Consider the following 20,950-nt stretch of genomic DNA (forward strand, 5'->3'; position numbering starts at 1 on the left):
AGTGTACTAGGAATTTGTTGTTGTCGTTATACGGTTGTAAATTATGTACAACAAAAATATTGATTCTAGCAACATTTACCGTGGTGTTTTTTCACTTCAAAGTGTGAATCACCTCACCTCATCCATGTACTCTACTGTCTAGAGTAGCCTATGGGTGGGAGATCAACCAGCTGCTGTCCTGGTGTCAACGCTCTCAAGACAGGGGAGATGATTGTAGACTTTAGGAAGAACCCCCCCCCCCATCACTCTGAATGACACCCCAGTGGCCACTGTTGACTCCTTCTGCTTCCTCACTCACCAAAAAGGCACAACAGATGATACTTCCTGAGGCAGCTGAAGAAATTCAACATGCCAAAGGCAATGATGGTCCTCTTCTACACCTCCATCATCAAGTCCATCCTCACCTCCTCCATCACCATCTGGTTCTCAGCCGCAACAGACAAAACCAGACTGCAGTGCATCATCTGCTCCGCTGAGAGGCTGATCGGTTATAAACTGTCTTCCCTACAGGACCTGCACGCCTCCAGGGCCCTAAAATGGGCCAATAAGATTGTGTCCGACCCCTCCCATCCTGGACACGGGATCTTTGACCCACTCCCTTCTGGCAGGAGACTGCGGTCCATAGGGACCGGGTCCACACGCCACAGAAACAGCTTCTTTCCCACGGCCTTACACACTCTATACCCCCTGCACCACTTGCACACGACCTCTGTTCCACATACCTTAACGGCACACACACTGCACCCACTGTACACATCGCTCACCCACCACTACACTCTGCACACACTGTACATACTCACCACACCCCATTCTGTATAAAGTATGTATACTAAAATTGTGCCTCCCCCTTTTATTTTTAGGTTTTTGTACTGTTTTGCACTGTCCTGTACCCTGTCCTATGTCGTCTACAACAGCGTATGCCTTAACTCTAGTCAAATTCCTAGCATGTGTGAACCATATACTTGGCAATAAACAGATCTTGAGTCACTGTTTATCTCCACAGCAATTCAGCAAACTGTTTTTTTTTTAATAAAAGAAAAAAGAGAAAGAGAAAAAAAGCAATTTCCACATGCGGTGGAAATGACAGCAATGATGTGGGACATGTATATTTTGTGCAAAAAGAAATGTAATATAGAATGTTTAATACAAACGTACACAAACACTACACAAGGAAAAAACAGTGGAGAGGGCAAGTGAGGAAAAAAAAGGAGAATATTCTATATTATATACAAGTCTTTAACGCATCCATCGTCTCTCTATCTCCCGCCCTCACTCTTCCCCGGTGACTAGGTTGATGATGGCTGCTCTCCTCACTTTTACCGCCTCTTCAAACTTGGTGATGCCTTCGTTACATTCTTTGTTCTGAGGAGAGAGAGAAGAAAAGACATCAATTAGGACAATTCATCTTCTCATTCTCTCCCTCTCTCTCACACACACACAGCTTACAATGACGCAAAAGCACACGCAGCTTACAATTATGTACTTCTGCCTCTCTTTCTGCAGTTTCAGGAACTCCTCCACGGTTAAGTCATTCACACTCTTCTTCATGGCTATGAAGTTGCAGCCAGAGGAGTGTGACATGTGCTCCTTCCTGAAACAGAGACCGGGAGAGAATCACGAGGATGAACTGGCAACGCAGAAAATGAAACCAACTACACATCACTTAGCTATGTGGCTACAGAACAACACTGGTCATATAGCCCAATAATAGCCAGCTGATCACACTGATCAATATTCAATATTGTCACAGGTGCTGTAGTTGTGGGGCGGCTGTAGCTCAGTTGGTAGAGCGGGTCGTTCAATGATCGAAGGGTCAGTGGTTCGAATCCCAGCTCCGACTGTCCACATGTCGAAGTGTCCTTGAGCAAGACACCTAACACCAAAATTGCTCCCAATGAGCAGGTTAGCACCTTGCATGGCAGCTGCCGCCATTGGTGTGTGCATGTATGTGTGAATGGGTGAATGAGAGGCCATTGTAAAGCGCTTTGAGTGTCACTAAGGTGGAAAAGCGCTATATAAGTGCAGTCCATTTATCATTTATTTATTTATGAAAGAGAGCAGACAGAGTGGCCCGAGCCACTGACACCGTGGGAGTACTTATGTGATGCACTCCTGCCACTGACCCCAAAAACTGTTGTGTGGACCTACACCCTACATACACAAAGTGATGCTCATGCAACACACAAACAGGGGGAGGGCATCTGAATCAGAGATTGAATCAATTGCCCAGCAGGTCACAGGGCAGATTTACTGACTAGCTAGCTCATACTTTCAATAAAGGCTAACCAATCCTCACATCTTGGCTAATAGTAACGTTAGTAACTGGTAAAAGCCCTATACCCCCCCACGACCACTATGCTCTGCTACCTCGGGGTGAGTGGTTGCCCCGTCACTCCGAGGCCCCTGCGGTGGATGGACACGGTCATGGCTCTTCTCTGTCCTGGCCCTTCTCTGTCCCGGCCCTTCTCTGTCCCGGCCCTTCTCTGTCCCGGCCCTTCTCTGTCCCGGCCCTTCTCTGTCCCGGCCCTTCTCTGTCCTGGCTCTTCTCTGTCCTGGCCCTTCTCTGTCCCGGCCCTTCTCTGTCCCGGCCCTTCTCTGTCCCGGCCCTTCTCTGTCCTGGCCCTTCTCTGTCCCGGCCCCGAAGTGGTGGAATGAACGGCTCACTGACGTCAGGACAGCAGTCGTTGACCATCTTTCGCCGAAGGCTCAAAACTCACCTCTTCAATAAGTACTACCAGGATCCTCCTCTTAAGCACCTAATATATTCTTAGTTTGCTACTCTTGCACTTTAGCTTTAACACTAGATTATGCTCTTAGTCACTTGTTTAGAAAGGATATGCACTTGTGAGTTCTGGTGAGTAGTAGTACACTGACGTTAAATGCAATTATTGTAAGTTGCTTTGGGTAAAAGCGACTGCTAAATGACTAATGTAACGTAACATACAGCGGGTCGTCCTCCGGTTCCCATCCCTCCAGCTCTTTCAGGCAGAAGAAGCAGGTGGCGATGTCAGGACTGTTATCCGCCGGCGTGTGGATGAACCCAGCTTTGGCCATCTGGAGAGGCACAGCGTAGAGCGGGAACAAAAGCAACAACAACAGTTACAACAACAACTGCAAACAGGATAACGAAGTAGCTATCTGTCTGCGTTTGATGTAAAAGTAAATTAAACAAAACAAATAAAATGGTTGGGAATAGAGTGTGAGGTGCTGTCGTCATTTTTAGGCTGAAAAGTTGGCATCAGAGCCATTAGGTTCCGACCCCCTCACAGAATATGTATGCAAGTACAATGGCAATAAATTAATTCTGATTCTGAAAAGAATATGTTTTGTTCCAAAAGTTCAGATACATAATTGGAGATGGCTTTTGTGAATTTTGAAGCCCTTAGTTGGTTCCGAGGTTGATGATATTGCTAATCATTATTGTAACTGGACCCTGGATGTATTAATAGAACGAACTGGACTGAAGTTAATTCATGTTATAGCGATCAAATGCCGCCATATTTTGATAACGTGAGGTGAGCTAGCACTAGAGGGCGTGATATTACCCAAACTAACAGACCACAATATAAACACTAAACTCCCTTAGCTGGCTCATTCTTGTTACTAAAATGACGCCTAAAAAATCCAATAACGTATCGCCTATTATTATTTTTTCCATGAACAGATTTAGCTAGCTACAAAACGTTACTCCAGTCGAGATACTCTATACTCAGATACTCTATTCTCAGATACTCTATACTCAGATACTCTATACTCAGATACTCTATACTCAGATACTCTATACTCAGATACTCTATACTCAGATACTCTATTCTCAGATACTCTATTCTCAGATACTCTATACTCAGATACTCTATACTCAGATACTCTATACTCAGATACTCTATTCTCAGATACTCTATACTCAGATACTCTATACTCAGATACTCTATTCTCAGATACTCTATACTCAGATACTCTATTCTCAGATACTCTATACTCAGATACTCTATTCTCAGATACTCTATACTCAGATACTCTATTCTCAGATACTCTATTCTCAGATACTCTATTCTCAGATACTCTATACTCAGATACTCTATTCTCAGATACTCTATTCTCAGATACTCTATACTCAGATACTCTATACTCAGATACTCTATTCTCAGATACTCTATACTCAGATACTCTATTCTCAGATACTCTATACTCAGATACTCTATACTCAGATACTCTATACTCAGATACTCTATACTCAGATACTCTATTCTCAGATACTCTATTCTCAGATACTCTATTCTCAGATACTCTATTCTCAGATACTCTATACTCAGATACTCTATTCTCAGATACTCTATTCTCAGATACTCTATACTCAGATACTCTATTCTCAGATACTCTATACTCAGATACTCTATTCTCAGATACTCTATTCTCAGATACTCTATACTCAGATACTCTATACTCAGATACTCTATACTCAGATACTCTATACTCAGATACTCTATACTCAGATACTCTATTCTCAGATACTCTATTCTCAGATACTCTATTCTCAGATACTCTATACTCAGATACTCTATACTCAGATACTCTATACTCAGATACTCTATACTCAGATACTCTATACTCAGATACTCTATACTCAGATACTCTATTCTCAGATACTCTATTCTCAGATACTCTATTCTCAGATACTCTATACTCAGATACTCTATACTCAGATACTCTATACTCAGATACTCTATACTCAGATACTCTATTCTCCGATACTCTATTCTCCGATACTCTATTCTCCGATACTCTATACTCAGATACTCTATACTCAGATACTCTATACTCAGATACTCTATACTCAGATACTCTATTCTCAGATACTCTATTCTCAGATACTCTATTCTCAGATACTCAGATACTCTATTCTCAGATACTCTATTCTCAGATACTCTATTCTCAGATACATACTCTATACTCAGATACTCTATTCTCAGATACTCTATTCTCAGATACTCTATACTCAGATACATACTCTATACTCAGATACTCTATTCTCAGATACCCTATTCTCAGATACTCTCTATACTCAGATACTCTATTCTCAGATACTCTATACTCTATTCTCAGATACTCTATACTCTATACTCAGATACTCTATACTCAGATACTCTATACTCAGATACTCTATACTCAGATACTCTATACTCAGATACTCTATACTCAGATACTCTATTTTCGACATTTTTCACGAATCCCATTCCATGTTCCCATAGGGATTTTGGACTCCATTACAAATGGCGGCGATTGCGAACTTGTAAGCCTACAAAGTGCCATCTTACCACTCTATAGCAAGTGTTTGCTAAATAAACGACATGGTGACAAAACAGATTAGTTGAAAGTTTTGCCCCTAGACCAAGAGAACAAAGCTAGCTCTAGCAAGCTAAGTGGCTAACGTAACTAACGTAACTCACGTTCTCTGGGGTGCACGCGCAATCCTCGTCGAACGGCCATCCAACGTACGTCTTCAGTCTGTTCTCATAAAAGTACATCTTAGTGTGTTCGGAGCTGAACGGATCCATAACGTCTATAGCTTTGTTAAAATGTGTAGCTAAGAATACAGGTTAAAACTAAGAATACAGGTTAAAAACAAACGGATTAAAACGCCTAATGTTAGCTACAAACGAGCTCGCGGTCGAGGAACGACTTTTGAAATTGTGGCGGAAGTTTCAGTGCGATGTTCTGATTGGTCAAATCGAATAGCGTCGACGCGCTCGGTGCATGATGGGTATTGTAGTTTTAAACGCCGATTGGGTCCAGAAAAGCACGCGCGAAATCTCAGCATCCTGTATCAACAACCGGTTGATCATGCTTGATTGTTATGTGCATATAACGTTATGCATTGAACATTATAATACATTGGCAATTGACGTTTAAATGGAGGGGAGATGTGCGGTGGAGACGTGGATAGAGTTCGGCTGTGGATCCACGTCCGTAGACCTACTGACCTGGAGCGGGACGGAGGTGCTGGTCTGTACGGGGAGCGAGGAGGTACATGTCTTCAACACACAGGAGCTAAAGCTGACGGTAGGTCTGGTAGATGGTCTGTTTGTAAAACGTTATTGAAAAGTCTCTTTTTAAAGCTATATAACTCCAACCAAACTCTAAGCCTGAGGTAGTTATCTAGCTGTGGAATAATCACAACAGTGACACTCCCTGATAAATTTGATCCATCAAACCTCTCCCTGTAATTAATAGTGTGTGTGTGTCTGTGTTGATTCTCTCCTGGCCACATCCAGGCTGTCCTGCGGTTCCCTGTCCCTGTGAGTCTCCTGACTGGGAGTGCAGACAGGCAGCTCCTCTACGCGGTCTGTGAGAGGGAGGGTGTGTACTGTGTCCACCTAGCTTCTCTCTTACCCAGGTACGGTCTGTGAGAGGGAGGGTGTGTACTGTGTCCCCCTCGCTTCTCTCTTACCCAGGTACGGTCTGTGAGAGGGAGGGTGTGTACTGTGTCCACCTAGCGTCTCTCTTACCCAGGTACGGTCTGTGAGAGGGAGGGTGTGTACTGTGTCCACCTAGCTCCTCTCTTACCCAGGTACGGTCTGTGAGAGGGAGGGTGTGTACTGTGTCCACCTAGCTTCTCTCTTACCCAGGTACGGTCTGTGAGAGGGAGGGTGTGTACTGTGTCCACCTAGCTTCTCTCTTACCCAGGTACGGTCTGTGAGAGGGAGGGTGTGTACTGTGTCCACCTAGCTTCTCTCTTACCCAGGTACGGTCTGTGAGAGGGAGGGTGTGTACTGTGTCCACCTAGCTCCTCTCTTACCCAGGTACGGTCTGTGAGAGGGAGGGTGTGTACTGTGTCCACCTAGCTTCTCTCTTACCCAGGTACGGTCTGTGAGAGGGAGGGTGTGTACTGTGTCCACCTAGCTTCTCTCTTACCCAGGTAGCCACATAGGGATTCAAACACTGTACCACTATGAGTATGAACCAACAACCTCTGTGTACTGGACTATAGACAACCAGTTCTATCCACACACATTCGGCCTTATGGACTAAATGTGTGTGTTCTTTGCTCTGCCTCCTCTCACTCTCCAGGACCCCTTCCTCCTCCTCGGCCAACCAATCTCCTGACCCCCTCCTGTTGACGGTGTCGTCTGATAGGCTGGCTGTCACAGACGAGGGCGTGTGTTCTCTCATATTGGTGGGCGGGACTCTCCTGATTCTCTCCCTACGAGGCTCTGTCTGGTGGTTCACGCTCTACAAAACATCTTCGTCATCGTCATCATCAACCCCTGGCCATCAGAGACTCACTGAGTTTAGTCTGCCGGCGATTCAAGGTGGTCTCCATGACGACTGGAAGGAAAATGCAGGAACAGGTCAGGTTGCGCGGCCGGTATTGGCTTGTGTCTACTCCAGTGATGCATCATCACCATCATCTTCATCTTCATCATCATCACCACAAGGTGACGGACATTTTCTCCTCGCGCCACTTCTCTTCAAGCTCCTCTTTGGCGTCGACTCCGCCCTCATCAAGACTCCCATAATCCTATGCGGTCTTCCCGACGGTCGCCTGTGCTTCCTGCCGCTGCGTCTCCCGGGGCAACGCGTCAGAGTTCTACACAGCCTCGACCAGCCGGTCATGTTCATCGGAACCTGCCGCGTTGTCCCGGAGACGGGGGGCGGTGCTCGGTGTGTGGTGGCGGTGGGTCGCCAGGGGAGGGTATCGCTGGTCCAGGCCCGGGAGGCGGGGCCTGAGGACGGCGGCAAGGTGGCGGGCTTCACTGAGGTGTCCGTGTCAGGGCCCGTGGTGTGCGTGCGCGCGGGCCGGGACTCTCTGTACTACAGCACGGGATCCGACCTCCTGGTCCTGGATCTCCCAGCCGGGCCGGGGAGGGGAGGAGAGGAAGGTCCGGGAGAGGGCGGGGCGCCGGGACACGGGGAGAGACCGGGCCAGGGTCAGGAGAGCCTCCAGAGCCCCAGAAGTCTGGACGTGTGCAGGGTGATCGCCCTGGCTGGACCCTCACACACGCCCTCAGGTGACTAGAAGTGTCCACCGACGTCAGAGTCAGTGTGTACCCTTTCATTTAACAGGGACCTTTGTGTGTGTGTGTGTTTGTGTTTATTTATTTAGAAATTATTTATATAATTTATTTAGGATTTATTTATTTATGTGTGTTTATTTATTTATATTTGTGTGTTTATTCTTTATAAGGCTTTTCATACTGCACATTCTTAGCCTAGGGCTATCCTTAGCCCTTTCACACACACTTTGTTAACCCAGGACTAACCTAAACCCACACAGGGTTAACTGAAGCCCGCCCATACAATTCACACTGCAGTTCTACTAACCCTGCGTTAAATGTCCATTGGGACACACAACTAACAAATCTAGTTTGTTCTGAAAAGATTGTTCCGACCACTCAGAAACAATTCAATATTTTTGAATCTTTTACGGACATACCTTTGTTATTTTAGTTAGCTATAACGTTGCTATTAGTAGTGTAGTTACAAGGTTTCACGCTGGCACCCTTTAGCCCTGTGTTTAGTCCATTTTCAGGGGATTATCCTGCAAGCTCGGGGCTAACTCTGCTCCGGAGCATGGCCAGCCAGCCCTAGGCTAAAGTCAGGGTTAGCCCACTTTGGAATGTGCCAGGAAGATGCCAGTGTGAAAGCTTTCTTAACCTGGGGCTAACAGCTCCCTTAGTCTGGGGCTAACAGCTCCCTTAGTCTGGGGCTAACAGCTCCCTTAGTCTGGGGCTAACAGCTCCCTTAGTCTGGGGCTAGCAGCTCCCTTAGTCTGGGGCTAGCAGCTCCCTTAGCCTGGGGCTAGCAGCTCCCTTAGCCTGGGGCTAACAGCTCCCTTAGCCTGGGGCTAGCAGCTCCCCTAGCCTGGGGCTAACAGCTCCCTTAGCCTGGGGCTAACAGCTCCCTTAGTCTGGGGCTAACAGCTCCCTTAGCCTGGGGCTAGCAGCTCCCTTAGCCTGGGGCTAGCAGCTCCCTTAGCCTGGGGCTAGCAGCTCCCTTAGCCTGGGGCTAACACCTCCCTTAGCCTGGGGCTAGCAGCTCCCTTAGCCTGGGGCTAGCAGCTCCCTTAGCCTGGGGCTAGCAGCTCCCTTAGCCTGGGGCTAGCAGCTCCCTTAGCCTGGGGCTAAGAAGGTTCTAGGAATGTGTTTATCCCTGGGCTAAGGGCACTGTGAAAAGCCCTTAAGTGTGTGTGTTTATTGTGTTTATTGGGAAGGGGTGTGAGGTCTTTGTGTTTTAGTCTGTGCCATCACTCTTCTCGTCCTCTCCCCTGTGCCCGTGTGTGTCCCAGGAGCAGTCCAGCTGGTGGCGCTGTCCTCCAGAGGGAGGCTCCAGAGGCTGACCCTGCCCCAGGCTAGCGAGCGGGGAGGTTTACCCAGGCTCCCCTCCTCCCAGGTGGGCCAGAGAGTCAGGGATCTCCTGGCCGCCATCGGAGACGTGTTTGAGAGGTGAGGCACGGCTGCGGCTCCTTTTAGATGTCAGTTATACAGTTTTATTATGAAACTAGAAATGGTGCTCAGAGAGCACAGACCTCCGCCCATGAATGCATTTCATGGCTATGTGCGCGTGCACGTGCATGTGAGCAGGACATGTTTGGTACTGCTGCATTCGCACGTCAAAAGCTTTATGAAAGTCCATGACTTGACCTTCCCATGTCAAGATATGGACGTTGACAATGAATGGGGGGAATTTTTCGCTGCTGAGGCTGTCCCCCAAAAAATGAATAGAAGTGAATGCCGGCCGTGTTTAGGCGGCTTGTGGATTCGGATCTGCTCCAAAATGGAATGGGTTCTAAGTTGGCCCATACTTCACCATTCAGTTTCAAGAAAATTGGTCTGGTAGTTTTTGTGTAATCCTGCTGACGGATGGTCGAACAAACCAACACAAAACTTTACCAACGACCATTACCAACATTGCCAACGAAAACATTACCTGTCGCCGTGCGCTGTCGGGGTGGCGGAGGTAAAAAAAACATGGTGAAAAACTAGTTTGACTCCTAAGCAAACTTTAACAAATGAAAGCCTTGGTGAGTTAATAGACCTGTACACCTGTGTTCCTGTTCTCTCTCTTCTCCCTCAGAGCGTCCGTGTTGAAGAGCACGGCCCAGTCCAGGAACCACACCCTCACACACCTGAATCAGGTGCTCAACGTCAGCTGCCTGCTGCTAGCCAGTCAGAGGCCCCCTGGCCAGGAGAGGCCAATCAGATGCGCCGTTGTTGCCAGGTGGAGCAGGTTGTTACAGAGAGACTCGCTGACGCTGACCTGTACCCTAGACAACTGTAGTCCCTATGTTCTAGAACGGGGTTGGACGTTCTGCGTACAGGTTCTGCCTCTCTCCCCCTCTCTCACTGCCGGAGGCGAGAACACTTCTAGAACCTTCTCGTTCCCCCTCCAAAGACTAGAACCGGCTGAAAAGACAGAAGTTTCATTGCCGCTGGCGACCGCGGGCGACACCCGGTTCCCGATGACGGTTAACTGCTCACTCGTGTTCTCTCTGCAAAGCCTTCTGGGACAGGAGGAGTTGGCCCGCCTTCCGGCCAATGGGGATCCAGCAGTGCCTGGTCTAGGATTGGATGGCTCTGACTGTGTCAGCCTGGCTCTGGACACGCTGACTGTTGACTGGCTGGACGCCCTGCAGGTCAGCGGCGCCACGCCCCCCCACGGCGTCACCGGCGGACCCAGCGTCACCACGGATACCAACTCCACGGACACCATCCAAGCCTACTTGAGCTCTCGGGGGTTCAGGAGGGCAGGCGGCGGGGGGGGAGGAGGAGGAGGAGGAGGGGGGGGTGCGGGGGTGGGGGTCGAGGGGGGGCTGTTCTCTGCCAGAGTCCGGGTGTCATCAGAGCTACTGAGGTCTGCTGTGGGACCGCCAGCGCCTCCGGACTCGTCCCCCCCTGGGGAGGTGACCCCCCCGGGCCTGGGTGGCTCTGTCCTGGACTGGCTGCTGGCCCAGGGGCCCGGCGGGGCGGAGAGGAGGGGGCGGGGCGGCCCTGCGGTCTACGCCAGGGCCCCGGGAGGAGACACCGTTAAACTGACTGCCTCGGAGGTGGGTGTGCGCCTGCGTGGACTGTGGTGGAAGTGGAACATCGTTTAGGCGTTTTATTGGTTTACTGAGAGTGTGTGTGTGTGTGTGTGTATGTGTGTGTGTGCGTGTATGTGTGTGTGTACGTGTATGTGTGTGTGTGCGTGTGTGTGTATGTGTGTGCGTGTGCGTGTGCGTGTGCGTGTGCGTATGTGCGTATGTGTGTGTGTGTGTGTGTGTGTGTGTATGTATGTGTGTATGTGTGTATGTGTGTATGTGTATGTGTGTGTGTGTGTGTGTGTATGTGTGTGTGTGTGTGTGTGTGTGTGTGTGTGTATGTGTGTGTGTGTGTGTGTATGTGTGTGTGTGTGTACACCAGGTGACCATGGAAGGGACCAAAGTGGAGGAGGGGGTCCAGGCTGTAGTGGAGGTTAAGGTAGAGAGCTCCTCGATGGCTGCTGTGTGTGGACTACACCATGCTGTGCTACGCCGTGTACAGGTACACACACACACACACACACACACACACACACACACCCACTATATGGACAAAAGTATTGGGCCACCTACACATTACACCAAAAGGAGCTTTTATGACATCCCATTCTAAATTCATAGGCATTATTATGGAGTTGGTCCCCCCTTTGCAGTTATAACAGCTTCCACTCTTCTGGGAAGACTTTCTACAAGATTTTGGAGTGTTTCTGTGGGAACACTGATGTTGGACGAGAGAGCCTAGCTCGCAATCTCCATTCTAGTTCCTCCCAAAGGTGTTTGTGGGGGTTGAGGTCAGGGCTCTGTGGGCCGGTCAAGTTCTTCCACACCAACTTCACCCAACCAGGCCTTTATGGACCTTGCTTTGTGCACTGGTGCAGTCATGCTGGAACAGAACCTTCCCCAAACTGTTCACACAACGTTGGAAGCATGGAATTGTCCAAAATCCAGTCTTGTAAGCTGAAGCATTAACATGTCCCTTCACTGGAACTAAGGGGCCGAGGCCAACTCCAGAAAAACAACCACAGACCATTATCCCTCCTCCACCAAACTTAACAGTTGGCACAATGCAGTCAGGCAGGTAACGTTCTCCTGGCATGCGCCCAACCCAGACTCATCCATCAGACTGCCAGATGGAGAAGCGTGATTGGTCACTCCACAGAACATGTTTCCACTGCTCCAGAGTCCAGTGACGGCGTGCGTTACACCAGGGGTCCCTGGCATAATTACAGGGGGCCCTTGGGAAAGTATTTAAATATTTTTTTAAATGGTATTTTTGTTAAATGTATCAAAAATATGTTTAAATAATATTGTATAACCCCACCACGTTCAACAAAAAATAATACCGTTTTAAAATTAGCCAATAGGCTAGGCTTATTCACACACATTCACAATTCACTATTCATTCATTAACAGAGCTAACTCACTCATTCTTGAAACATAATGATTCACAAATGATTCAAACAGAGAACATTAAGTGTCATAGAAGCCATCAAATATGTACAATGTTTACTTTTTGTGGTGTGTGGAAAAGAGCTTGAAACTGGCCTGGTTATTAATGTTAAATATGAAAACAATAGAGATTGTTAAGGCTTCTTATATAGGCCTACTAAACAGACCTCTCTAGGGCTCAGTCTTAAGGGGGGCATATGAACTGCATGAGGGGGCACAATTATCATTAACTATTTTTCATAATACTATATGCTATTATATTTGTGCAGCACTGACGCATACTAATTCTCTCTCGTTCTCCCTCTGACTGATACTGTGTTGAACTTGTGGTTGTACAACATATTATGCTGATGCTCAGAGAAAACCTTTCTGTGTTGAAAAGGAGTGTTCACACATTGTGGTAGATGTCCTCAAAGTGAGGTCAACGTTAGGCCTATAAGCTATAATGATGTCATCAACTCCCAACTGACATCACACTTGCGGTAACCGCTACATTGGCTTAACTTCCTTTTTCAGTACGGCGGCCGTCAAACAAAAAATACACCACTGTTTCTTAATGTCTTAATTTATAAGGATTCTAAAGTTAGTATTTTTTAATGTAATGGAAAAGTACTATGATTAATAAAAAAAATGAATATTAATATTAATGAAACTATGGGCGCCAGTTTGGGGTGGGCCAGGCCCCTAAAGGCCCACCCATAGCGACGGCCAGGCTACTAAATTATATACAGGTATACATAGTTGTGGGGAGGAGGAGGTGTGGAGAAGCCTGATATCAGACAGAAAGCTCGTTGAAATCAAGAATCACTTCGGTGGCGTGTTTGAAAGCCTGGACGAAGGCTGGGGGTGGGGGGTCCTTCAGGATTTTTCAAAACATGCCAGGGTCCAGAGATCAAAAAAGGTTTGGAACCACTGCTTTACACCACTCCCTCCGACGCTTGGCATTGTGCTTGGTGACGTGAGGCTTGTCATTGTGCTTGTTGACGTGAGGCTTGTCATTGTGCTTGGTGACGTGAGGCTTGCATGCCGCTGCTCCGCCATGGAAACCCGTGTCATTAAGCTCAGTGTTTGTGCTGATCTTAACGCCAGAGGAGGTTTGGAACTGCAGTTACTGAGTCAGCAGAGCGTTGGTGATTTTCACACACCATGCGCTCGACCACCCCGCACGGTAACTTTACGTGCTCTGCGCTTGGCTAAGTTTCTGTGGTTCCTAAACGCTTCCACTTTGCAATAAGGCCACTTACAGTTGATCATGGAATATCTAAGAGTGCTGGATTTTATACATCTGTGGCAACGGGACTGAATGAAACGCCTGAATTGAATGATTAAGAGGTGTGTCCCTGTACCTTTGTCCATATTATATGTGTGTTTGTGTGTGTGTGTGTGTGTGTGCGTGTGTGTGGACCGACAGGTTCTGCTCCAGGGTTCTGCAGGGAAGCGTTCGTCCGCCATGAGAGTGCAGGAGCTGGGCCTGAGACAGGCGCTACAACGCGCTGAGGTGAGACCCCCCCCAAACCTCCAAACCCTGCTAACTAGAACCCTGACCGCAGATCCATGTTCTTACAGACATACCTTGGAATATTGGGAGTAACAAAATGTACTTGTTTGAGGCTAATATCTTTCTCCTTCCTCATTCTCCTTCCTCTCCTGCGCCACTCCCCTTAGGCCCTGTTGGAGCAGATCCAAGGGTCTCGTATCCCAGAAGCCTTTGGGCAGGGGTCGGCGCCAGGGCGGGTGACGGAGGCCCTGCTCCGCGTGTACCGACAGATCAGGGAGAACCCCCTCGTCATCACCTGACAGAAACGCACGCCGTCTAGCTACCCCCTCCTCCGTCCGCCCGAGAGAGAGAGAGAGAGAGAGAGATGGAGAGCCATGTCGCTTACTGGAGATCATGATTTTAAATCTGCGGAGAACCTCATCGTCACGTCAAGGTCGTCCGACATCATCATCACCCCTCCACCCGGTTCCATGCCTGATCAGCACAGCGACAGCTCAGCTCTGTCTCCCTCTGCTGTTCATTTAAAGGAATGGCGTTTGTTGAACGTTCTCTGTGTGAAAACTGTTAAATGTGCTTAATTGGCAGGAATATAATTTGATGCACCACACCTCAATGGTCTTGCGTGTTCATTACCACTATTACTATTACAGTATGTTACATTCTTACACGAGGGAATTTGAGCACGGTGGATCCTAACCCAGCCTAGTAGTCATGTAAATTGGACATCATCCCAAAACGATTTTATCCCTCACATACCTGGCAGAACACCAGTCACATCTCCTCTGGCCAAAACCTAAAACACAGAGACAAATCTCAGTGCAAAGAGGTGGATTTTATTATCATTTTTCGAAAGCTTTTCGGAAATATGCAATTACAACAGACCAAAGGGAGAAATGTTACTTACAACCAAAGTAAAGATAAATGAAATATTCGTCTGATGACAGGTTGTAGTACGGTAGGCTATCACTAACTGATCAATGCCAAGAAGAAGCACTATTTATGCTCATCTTCAGGGCAGACGTCCACTACTCTACCACCCGCTGGGGGACAGGGTCTGTACAATAGTAGAGTAGCTGTAGTTTAGTTAGAGGGACAGTGTGACATCACTCCTGCTGGGTGTGACATCACGGTTACCATAGCGAAGCGAGTTCGCCTCACCTCACCCAGGGTCTTTGACCAATCGGCTGGCGCGTTTTCGCTTTGAAATTGCACACGCATGAACGCACGATCACGGATAGCACAGTGTGACATGAGAGGCAGTATTGAGAGTTGGCAACCCTGCCTTATTATGGGTGCTCTGGCTGAGTCTCAAATGGCAGCCTAGTCCAAATACACCCTTTGTTGTGTGGAACTAGGTGTCCTCGCTCGTCCACACACCCATCCTGACCACGTACGGTCACTCTTATTGTCAAAGTCCAGTCCAGAATCTTCATTAACACATTGGCTGTGTGTTGTATAGGTGTTATGGGGCTGCAGTGAAGTTTGGTGTTGAATTTAGGAAACCTAATGCAGAACTGGCGCCCCCTTATGGTTCAATATGAGAACAGCTGATCTGTCCTTCCTATGATGCTCAGACAACATGCTAAAACTCATTCACATTAATAACGCTGTTTTGAATCAAACGTCGACACCAAAAGGTTCCCAAAGTGCCCCCCCCCAGTCCTCCTGGGAGTCTGTCTTCTCTCTGGATCCTCTGGCTGAGAGAATAATGGATGATGGAGGCAGGTGAAAGTTACCCCAAACTACTGATCCACTAGCAGATATAAGTATAGTTCCTGATCAGCATTTCAAGGGAATTGAAACCACCAACGTCTGATCCTAGACCTGCAGTTTGGTAACATCTACCCTGGAGCAGATCCATCTCAGTGTCCTGCTGCCTGTCCTGCCTGGTCACCCTCACCAAAGGAGGTTACTGACCTCAAGGGTCGTGACTCGTGCCCGGATGAACGGTTACATGAAAAACTAAAATGAAAAGATGATGAAGATGATGGTGGTGATGCAGCATCACCAAAGTCGATACCAGCCGCGTGACCTCTGCCCTCTTCCTGAATTTCACTCCCGGTTGTCTGAGATCGCCTGGTCTCCTCAGGCACGCTAAACTCCAGCCAGTCAGTGCGGTCATCAGCCGGGGGGGTCAGTACTCCCACAGTGACGTTTTGTCCGGACGGAGCCCGTCGCCCTTCAGGTTGCCGCCCTGGTCGCCGCGGAGGTAGCGCCCGTTCTTGCACCTTATGGCGACGCGGCCGTGCTCCAGGAACTCCAGGCTGAAGTTCTCGGGCGTTTCCCCGTCGGAACAGACCAAGCCGCTGCTGGCCACGTACCAGAACTTCCCGCCCACACCTGCAGGGGGTTCCGGAAAGAGAGAGAGAGACCGTTGGAGAGAGAGAGAGGAGGGCGGCAGATGACAGATCTTGAAAGAGACCCCAGACCCGACCCACCCTTCACAGCTGTGTGATTAATAAAGACTTCTTCAGCTCTCTGGCAGGGCTGACTAGGTGAGGGGCCTTAACATCTAACTGAGGGTGTGTGTTCCTGAGATATGAAGTGGCATACAATAGGGGTGAGTTCAATCTGAAAATGGTGTGCACCGGTTTGCTACGGTTTCCAAATTGAACGACGTTTCCTCAAAACGGTGTGCAAAGGGCTTTGGTAGGGAGGTTTTCTCTCATTTGGTGGGTGTGTCAGAGGTGTTATCCAATCAGCAGACTGATCGCTAAACCCCGCCATATCTTCCCAGCTGCCACAGATGCAACGCTTGCATAACACACAGGATGTTCAACGCCCCACCGTTTCTGTTTCAGTGAACGTTTTGCAACATTTTGTCGGGGCTGAACTCACCCCAGGTAGATATTTGGGGCGTAGCAGCATGAGAAGTGTGACATCTCACCTTTGATCTGATAGGACCCTTCTCTGAACTGCAGGGAGAAGATATCGTAGACGGAGCGGTTGGCGTCCAGCGTGTTGGAGTTCTTGTGGTGGCAGACGAAGCCGTTCTGTCCCCTCAGGATCAGCATGGGTCGGTTGATCAGCTTCAGAATCAGTTGCTCGTCCTCGCCTGGGGGTGGCGGTAGAGAGGTGGTGGGTAGAGACGGTTCAGAGGAAGATGTTGAGGTAGTGTTAAGGAATTTACCTCTTGGTTTCAAAGAACACGCTGAGTGGTCGATCAAGCTGGTTTTAAACAAAGGCAATAGTTTTATTCTGTTACGATTCTGCAGAGTCGGACTCTAGCACAGGAAGTGAATCCAGGCAAGAGTGAGTTCACTTGAGGACGAGGTCGTTAGGTTATACAGTGAAAAAGGAAGTGACATAGTTTCAGGGGGAAGGACAGGGAAGTGATGTCACACAGGGAAGAATTTGTAGTTCTAACAGACTGATCTATGAGAATGAACTACAAAGTTTAGAACAACAGTCAAGGGGGAAAACAGAACACTTTGTTGAGACTTGAAATTCATTCACAGTAGAAGAGAAAAAAACATTTGCTGAGAGATGAACGACGGCACTCATGACACTTAAATGACAGTTGAATGACATGGTACTCAAGCCATACTCAAGACATACTCACGCTACTCAAGCCAGCACACTACTCTCACCTACGGAGTCGCTGATGGCCAACAGCTGGCCGTTCTTCTTGGTGCAGACGTATTTGCCGTTGTTGGCTTTTAGCGCCACCTTGTGGCCCAGCCACTCCACTGCGAACATGGTGTCGGCAGACCTGCACCACAGCAGGGGGGGGGGGGGGGGGATTACAGGGAGGACACAGCCGAAAGGAGAGGAGGAGGTGACAGGCGGACTCGAGGAGAGGAGAGGAGAGGAGAGGAGAGGAGAGGAGAGGAGAGGAGAGGAGAGGAGAGGAGAGGAGAGGAGAGGAGAGGAGAGGAGAGGAGAGGAGAGGAGAGGAGAGGAGAGACGAGAGGAGTGCCACTCACACTTGTGTAGTGGTGGTCTGGATCCCCCCGTGGGCCACCAAGCCCCAGTACCTCCCCTGGCTGGTCCTGAACATGCACTTCCTGCTCTCCCGGTCGATCTCCATCTGGAACGTCTCCATGTCCGTCTCATCCTCCTGGTTGGCTGAGATGCTCACTCCTGGGAGGGGCATAAGAGTGACATCACTTCAATGCATCATTCAAGAGATCAAGTTTAATGAGGAACAAATAGCATCAAGTTTACACAGGATGAATTACATGCCCTTTAGGCCACAATATAAATGTTAAAAAGACAGTACTTTAAGCTACATTAAACTAGACATAATATAAAAGGAGAGGTGTTCAGGTTCTGTATTTTCATTGAGCAGTCTCAGATAGGGGATGGTAGAGTTCCTGTAGTGCTCAGTTCTTGTTTTCCTGGTCTGGAGCTGACTGGCCTGCCTGGTACTACGACCAGAAACAGACATGTTGGACGGGGTCGGGGGAGTTCACTCAGATGGGAGTTTTGGACATGTTGACCGTAGCTCCGACACAGGTCTGTCCTTCTCTCTGAGGGCCGGGAGATGCCCAGGATGTTGAGGGAGGGCTGGTAGTACCCAGGATGTTGAGGGAGGGCTGGTAGAGCCCAGGATGTTGAGGGAGGGCTGGTAGTACCCAGGATGTTGAGGGAGGGCTGGTAGTACCCAGGATGTTGAGGGAGAGCTGGTAGTACCCAGGATGTTGAGGGAGGGCTGGTAGAGCCCAGGATGTTGAGGGAGGGCTGGTAGAGCCCAGGATGTTGAGGGAGGGCTGGTAGAGCCCAGGATGTTGAGGGAGGGCTGGTAGAGCCCAGGATGTTGAGGGAGGACTGGTAGTACCCAGGATGTTGAGGGAGGACTGGTAGTACCCAGGATGTTGAGGGAGGGCTGGTAGTACCCAGGATGTTGAGGGAGGGCTGGTAGAGCCCAGGATGTTGAGGGAGGGCTGGTAGTACCCAGGATGTTGAGGGAGGGCTGGTAGTACCCAGGATGTTGAGGGAGGGCTGGTAGTACCCAGGATGTTGAGGGAGGGCTGGTAGTACCCAGGATGTTGAGGGAGGGATGGTAGTGCCTGGACTCTCGGCCAAGGATGATGGGGAGGGCTCTTAAATCATTCTGGGTTCGACCGGGGCAGGGAGGCCCTCCTGGCCTAGTACAACCATCCCGACCTTGGATGGATGGAGCTCCACCGGGGTGCCACTGGTGGTCATTTCAAATAGAGGCCCCCCCCCCGACCTCACTTTCGGGTGAATTCCCCGTGGTTTCGCTCTGCCTAACCTGCTGGTCAGCTGACGCTCTTTCACACTCTAATAATAGGCTTTTGAAACTCAGCGGGAAACCATCTTAAAACCCGGTATCAAACGCTCCTAACACCACACACACCAAGACGAGAGCGCTCTGTCCGCCGGGTAGATGACTTATAACAGCATTGACGTCGGTGTCACTGAAGCATCCTATAGGAGCCGTGGACTGACAGACGTTCTCAGGGTATCTGCCCCTGAACCTGGGAGTTTACCCGTGTCCAACTTAACAACATGATGTAGGCGTATCCCTGTGCTCCCATGAAGACTAAAAACAAAGTCACATACGCACGCATGCACACACACACACACACACACACACATAGGCCTACATAAGTACAAGCCTTTGTTACCTAAGCAGGCAGCTTGGAGGAGAACACGAAGTGTTTAGCCCCCAGACATTAATAATCCTTCAGTTGTCATCGCCGTGTTCAACACGACCAAAACGATCTGTATCATTTCAGTCTGATATGAGGAAACGAACTGTTGCATTAAACACGACCCCCGACCCCCCCCCACCCCCTCCATGACAACAGATAGCGGAGGCTAAAGCCCACATTAGATGCATCCCAGAATATCCCTTTTCTTAATCCTTTAATGATGCAGATCCCTGCACCCCCACGACCCCCTTCGTCTCCTCTCCTCTCCTCCCTCCCTCTCTCTCTCTCTCTCTCTCTCTCCCAGTGGGGCCCTGGTCTAAGCAGCTTTGGAGAACCAGTCATTCAATCCCTCAATCCCCGAAAGAAAAACGGGGAAGAAAAGGATGTACTGCCCCCCCCCCCCAACCACAAACACACCAACAACGCTCTCAACACCATCTTAATACAAATCAAACAAGCATTAAACACACACATCACACTTCAGTACCTGAACCAACAACCACTGCTACTAGTTCAGCTTCGTACCGAGCGTGGGGGGTCTGATCACTCATGCTAATGTGCTCCAAAAAATTAAGGGAACACTCGAATCATCAATCATCATTGCGGATCTCGATTAATGAGATATTCAAGTTGAAAATCTTTATCGATTACATTGTGTAATTCGTAGCCGTTCAATGGAAACCAAAATCATTAACCCATTGAGGGCTGGATGAGATGATTAAGTGTTCCCTTCATTTTTTGGAGCAGTATATACAGGTTCAGTATATACTCATTGTTAAGGGCACAGTCTGTCTGTACTACTTTCACACGCTGTATATCCCCCTGCTTCCCCATAGCAACCGCCTGGGTGTGTGTATCTAACCCTGGGATTGGCTAACCCTCGTCCATACTGCAGCCTCTGTTCACCCAACGGTATGCATTCATTTCACATGACTTCAGCCTGGAAACAAGCTAACTATACGAGAGGACTCAAATAAGACGAGCTTATCAATGTTTTCAGGGAGAGAGGGAGAGGTGGGTGGGGGGGGGGAGAGAGAGAGAAGAATGGAGGAGAGAGGAGAAGAATGAGAGACGGCCGGGAGGAGAGAGAGGCGAGGTAGGAGGGAGCAGAGGGCCAGACTGGTATCCTGGAGGGTATCAGTATCGTGTAGTGATTACTATATTGGTAGGTGGTGCCGACGCTCCAGGCCAAGCATACTAAATGAGTAGGTCGGTGTCATGGTGTCTAGGCATGCTGTGTGGTGTGTGGAGAGCTAGTGAGGGGCTTGGACCCGACCCCAGAACTCTCTGTGTGGCGTAGGGAGCTACGGAGGGCTTGGACCCGACCCCAGAACCCTCTGTGTGGCGTAGGGAGCTACGGAGGGC

The 20,950-nt window shown here is 48.9% G+C and overlaps 3 protein-coding genes across 3 annotated transcripts in view; 1 reads left to right on the plus strand and 2 right to left on the minus strand.

Annotated features, from left to right (window-relative positions):
* Nucleotides 1–1,205: 1,205 nt before the first annotated feature.
* Nucleotides 1,206–5,555, minus strand: birc5a (baculoviral IAP repeat containing 5a; the record flags this gene model as incomplete). Its single annotated transcript, XM_084456521.1, has 4 exons — nt 1,206–1,362; nt 1,474–1,591; nt 2,945–3,054; nt 5,448–5,555. The coding sequence occupies 4 exons, from the start codon at nt 5,553–5,555 to the stop codon at nt 1,270–1,272; spliced, it is 429 nt and encodes a 142-aa protein (XP_084312647.1). The 3' UTR covers nt 1,206–1,269.
* Nucleotides 5,556–5,910: 355 nt separating this feature from the next.
* faap100 (FA core complex associated protein 100) lies at nt 5,911–14,263 on the plus strand (the record flags this gene model as incomplete). Its single annotated transcript, XM_084456171.1, has 10 exons — nt 5,911–6,060; nt 6,273–6,345; nt 6,453–6,510; nt 7,069–8,009; nt 9,287–9,443; nt 10,075–10,744; nt 10,901–11,044; nt 11,400–11,519; nt 13,878–13,964; nt 14,132–14,263. 10 exons carry the CDS (start codon nt 5,911–5,913, stop codon nt 14,261–14,263), a joined length of 2,532 nt encoding a protein of 843 aa, XP_084312297.1.
* Nucleotides 14,264–16,098: 1,835 nt separating this feature from the next.
* fscn2b (fascin actin-bundling protein 2b, retinal) overlaps nt 16,099–20,950 on the minus strand; it is a gene marked incomplete at both ends in the record, with an annotated part of 8,109 nt that continues 3,257 nt past the window's right edge. Inside the window, 4 exons of the mRNA XM_084456172.1 lie at nt 16,099–16,304; nt 16,852–17,019; nt 17,555–17,676; nt 17,891–18,047. Of these exons, the coding sequence (XP_084312298.1) occupies nt 16,099–16,304; nt 16,852–17,019; nt 17,555–17,676; nt 17,891–18,047 (653 nt within the window). The remainder of the gene's footprint in view (nt 16,305–16,851; nt 17,020–17,554; nt 17,677–17,890; nt 18,048–20,950) is intronic.

The sequence above is a fragment of the Borostomias antarcticus genome (genome assembly GCF_949987555.1).
Source record: "Borostomias antarcticus genome assembly, chromosome: 22".
In the NCBI taxonomy this organism is placed as follows: Eukaryota; Metazoa; Chordata; class Actinopteri; order Stomiiformes; family Stomiidae; genus Borostomias; species Borostomias antarcticus.